General features: G+C 42.0%; 1 protein-coding gene across 1 annotated transcript in view; it reads right to left on the bottom strand.

Annotated features, from left to right (window-relative positions):
• CAMLG (calcium modulating ligand) overlaps positions 1-3,777 on the bottom strand; it is a 15,303-nt gene that overhangs the window by 3,439 nt on the left and 8,087 nt on the right. Inside the window, exon 3 of the mRNA XM_011958816.1 lies at positions 3,306-3,371. Within this exon, the coding sequence (XP_011814206.1) occupies positions 3,306-3,371 (66 nt within the window). The remainder of the gene's footprint in view (positions 1-3,305; positions 3,372-3,777) is intronic.

Below are 3,777 nucleotides of genomic sequence, written 5' to 3'. Positions count from 1 at the left end.
AAGAGCATTTCAAACAATCAATTAATTATGCTGGTACCCTAGTCTTCATATTGAACTATTTTTTTTTTCCTTTTTTTTTGAGATGTAGTCTCGCTCTGTCACCCAGGCTAGAGTGCAATGGCAGGATCTCGGCCCACTGCCACCTCCACCTTCTGGGTTCAAGCGATTCTCCCACCTCAGCCTCCCCAGTAGCTGGGATTACAGGTACCCACCATCATGCCTGGCAAATTTTTGTAGAGATGGGGTTTCACCATGTTGGCCAGGCTGGTCTTGAACTCCTGACTTCAGGTGACCTGCCCATCTCGGCCTCCCAAAGTGCTGGGATTATAGGCATGAACCACTGCGCCTGGCCTCAGAACTAATTTTACCTTAAAATTTTACCTAAAAAAGGCTGGGAGCGGCGGCTCACACCTGTAATCGCAGCACTTTGGGAGGCGGAGGTGGGCGAATCACAAGGTCAAGAGATAGAGACCACAGACCAGCTGGGCACAGTGGCTCATGCCTGTAATTACAGCACTTTGGGAGGCTGAGGTGGGCAGATCACGAGGTCAGGAGATCAAGACTGTCTTGGCCAACATGGTGAAATCCCGTCTCTACTAAAATACAAAAAAATTAGCTGGGTGTGCTGGCATGTGCCTGTAATCCCAGCTACTTGGGAGGCTGAGGTGGGAGAATTGCTTGAACCCAGAAGGCAGAGGTTGCTGTAAACCAAGATTGTGCCCACTGCACTCCAGCCTGGTAACAAAGCGAGACATCTAAAAAAAATTTTTTTTTTTACTTAAAAAAAGAACCTTAAAACAGTAAATTGTAAGTTAATGTTATGTAAGAGGGGTGAGGTATACCAATGTGTACACCTACAACATACTTTGAAATGCATCAAGAAAAATTTGATGGAAAAACTTTACAGAGATTATCTTGGGTTTGAAAAATAAGAATCTGATAGATACGTAATATAGTAAGATGCTACTTGTAGAATCTAGGTGGTAGGTATTTTATAAATGGGTGTTCACAGCACAATTCTTTCAACTTTTGTGTTTGTTTTTGAGACAGTCTTGCTCTGTCACCCAGGAGTGCAGTGGCACTATCTTGGCTCACTGTAACTTCTGCCACCCGGGTTCCAGCAATTCTCCTGCCTCAGACTTCAAGTAGCTGGGATTACAGGTCCGTACCACCATGCCAAGCTAATTTTTGTATTTTCAGTAGACATACAGTTTCACTATGTTGGTCAGACTGGTCAAGAACTCCCAGCCTCAGGTGATCTGCCCACCATGGTCTTCCAAAGTGCTGGTATTACAGGTGTGAGGCACCACACCCGGCCAACTTTTGTGTTTAAAAACTGCTATAACAGGCCAGGTGTGGTGGCTCATGCCTGTAATCCCTGCACTTTGGAAGGCCCAGGTGGGCAGATCACCTGAGGCTGGGAGTTCCTGACCAGCCTGACCAACACAGTGATACCCCATCTCTACTAAAAATACAAAAATTAGGTGGGTGTGGTCACTCACACCTGTAGTCACAGCTACTTGGGAGGCTGAGGCAGGAGAATGAACAGAGGCTGCAGTGAGCTGAGATTGTACCCTGCACTCCAGCCTGGGCGACAGAGTGAGACTCTGTCTCAGAAACAAACAAGCAAAAAAACCCTGCTATAACAAAATGCTGTTACGTTGGGAGAATATATAAAGTCTCCCTTTTCTCTCTTCCATTTACATAGTACCCATATATACATCTCTATCACACACATAAGTATTGTTAATAATTTCATGTATATTATTTGTTTATGCATATATAAGCAAAATCAAATAATACATGTTTTCTTTTCAAAAAGAAATTAGTATAGATTCTATTCTGAATTTTTCTTCTCTTAATATTTCTTGGAGAGTTTACCATTATCAGTACATTGAGAGCATCTTCATTCTGAATAGATATAATTTTTTTTTTTTTTTTTGAGACGGAGTTTTGCTCTTTGTTGCCCAGGCTGAAGTGCAATGGCGCGATCTTGGCTCACCGCAACCTCTGCCTCCCAAGTAGCTGGGATTACAGGCGCCCACAACCACACCTGGGTAATTTTTATATTTTTAGTAGAGAAGGAGTTTTGCCATGTTGGCCAGGCTGGTCTCGAACTCCTGACCTCAGGTGATCCACCCGCCTCAGTCTCCCAAAGTGCTGGGATTAGGGCATGAGCCACCACGCCCAGCCTCAAAGGTGAATTTCTAAACAAATGCTTCAATTAAAATTACAATGTTATTTACTCTTTTACTTCTTGTATTTGACCTATTTGACCCTTCAAAAATACAAATGCTTCAAATCCATTAAAATCATACACAGGTCTGTCAGCCCGTTAAATATAACACGTAAACAGCCAGGTAGCCATTTTTTCAGCAAAAAGCTCCCACAAAACTTGATCACACTAGTTAGGCTATCGCCTAGGTCAGGCAAGCCAAGCCTCATAAAACTGTATATATCCTTAGTCAAGCAGGCCAGGTAAACAATGACTCTCAACATCATTCTGTTCTGTAACATTGGTCACATATTTATTGCAAATACCAGGCCCTCAACACTGGAGATAAAGTGCGCTGCTATTAAGTGTCCAATATGAAGTACAATGAGATAATCAAATCCGTTTTTAAATTAATTTCCTTTATTACAGACAAAATGAATTACTAAATTTACTAATTAAATTTAATACTTTTCTTAAACAAGTACTATTCACACTCTTTCATGAAGGACCTCAATTCACCGTAGACCAATATTTTTGTAAAACAGAATAACAATGTTATGGCAATGTCAAATTGCTATAAAAGTTTCCAATTACTCTTTTTTTTTTTTTTTTTTTTGAGACAAAGTCTCACTCTGTCGCCCAGGCTGGAGTAGTGCAGTGACACAATCTTGGCTCACTGCAACCTCTGACTCCTGGGTTGGAGCAATTCTCCTGCCTCAGCCTCCTGTGGAGCTGGAATTACAGGTGTGCGCCACCATACCTGGCTAATTTTTGTATTTTTAGTAGAGATGGAATTTCACTATGTTGGCCAGGCTGGTCTTGAACTCCTGACCTCAGGTGATCCACCCACCTCAGCCTCTCAGAGTGTGGGGATTACAGGCGTGAACGACCACGCCCGGCCAATTACTCATTTTTTGAATTTAATGCATCACAAACACAAACACATAGTTTAGAGATAAGTGGGCAAACCACACTTTGAGTAGCACTGAATCAGACCGTAAGTAGGACTAACATTTTTAAGTTCCTTCAATTAGCTAGTCATAAATCAATCCAAACACATCATCAAAATTTAGAAAAAAAATTAATTTACCTTGGGAAAATATTTGTATAATCCCATGTACGCAAGTTGCAAAGTAAGAAATGGAGCAAATATGGACTGTGAAGATAGAAGATAAAATTAAATATTTCCAACATAATCATTCAAATTACAATAAATCAAACAGCAGCTATAAAATTCCAAGCACAAGCTGTAAAAAAAATTGTTATTATTATTTTTTGAGACAGAGTCTCCCTCTGTCACCCAGTCTGAGTGCAGTGGCACAATCTTGGTTCACAGCAACATCCACCTCCCAGGTTCAAGTGATGCTGGTGCCTCAGCCTTCCAAGTAGACGGGGTTACAAGCGCCCGCCACCACGCCTGGCTAATTTTTGTATTTTTAGTAGAGACAGGGTTTCACCATGTTGGCCAGGATGGTCTAGAACTCCTGACCTCATGTGATCAACCCACCTCAGACTCCCAACATGCTGGGATTACAGGTGTGAGTCACCTCGCCTGGCAATTA

The sequence above is a fragment of the Colobus angolensis genome, unplaced genomic scaffold, assembly GCF_000951035.1.
Source record: "Colobus angolensis palliatus isolate OR3802 unplaced genomic scaffold, Cang.pa_1.0 Scaffold476, whole genome shotgun sequence".
Lineage (NCBI taxonomy): Eukaryota > Metazoa > Chordata > Mammalia > Primates > Cercopithecidae > Colobus > Colobus angolensis.
This window is presented reverse-complemented; position numbering and strand designations above follow the sequence as displayed.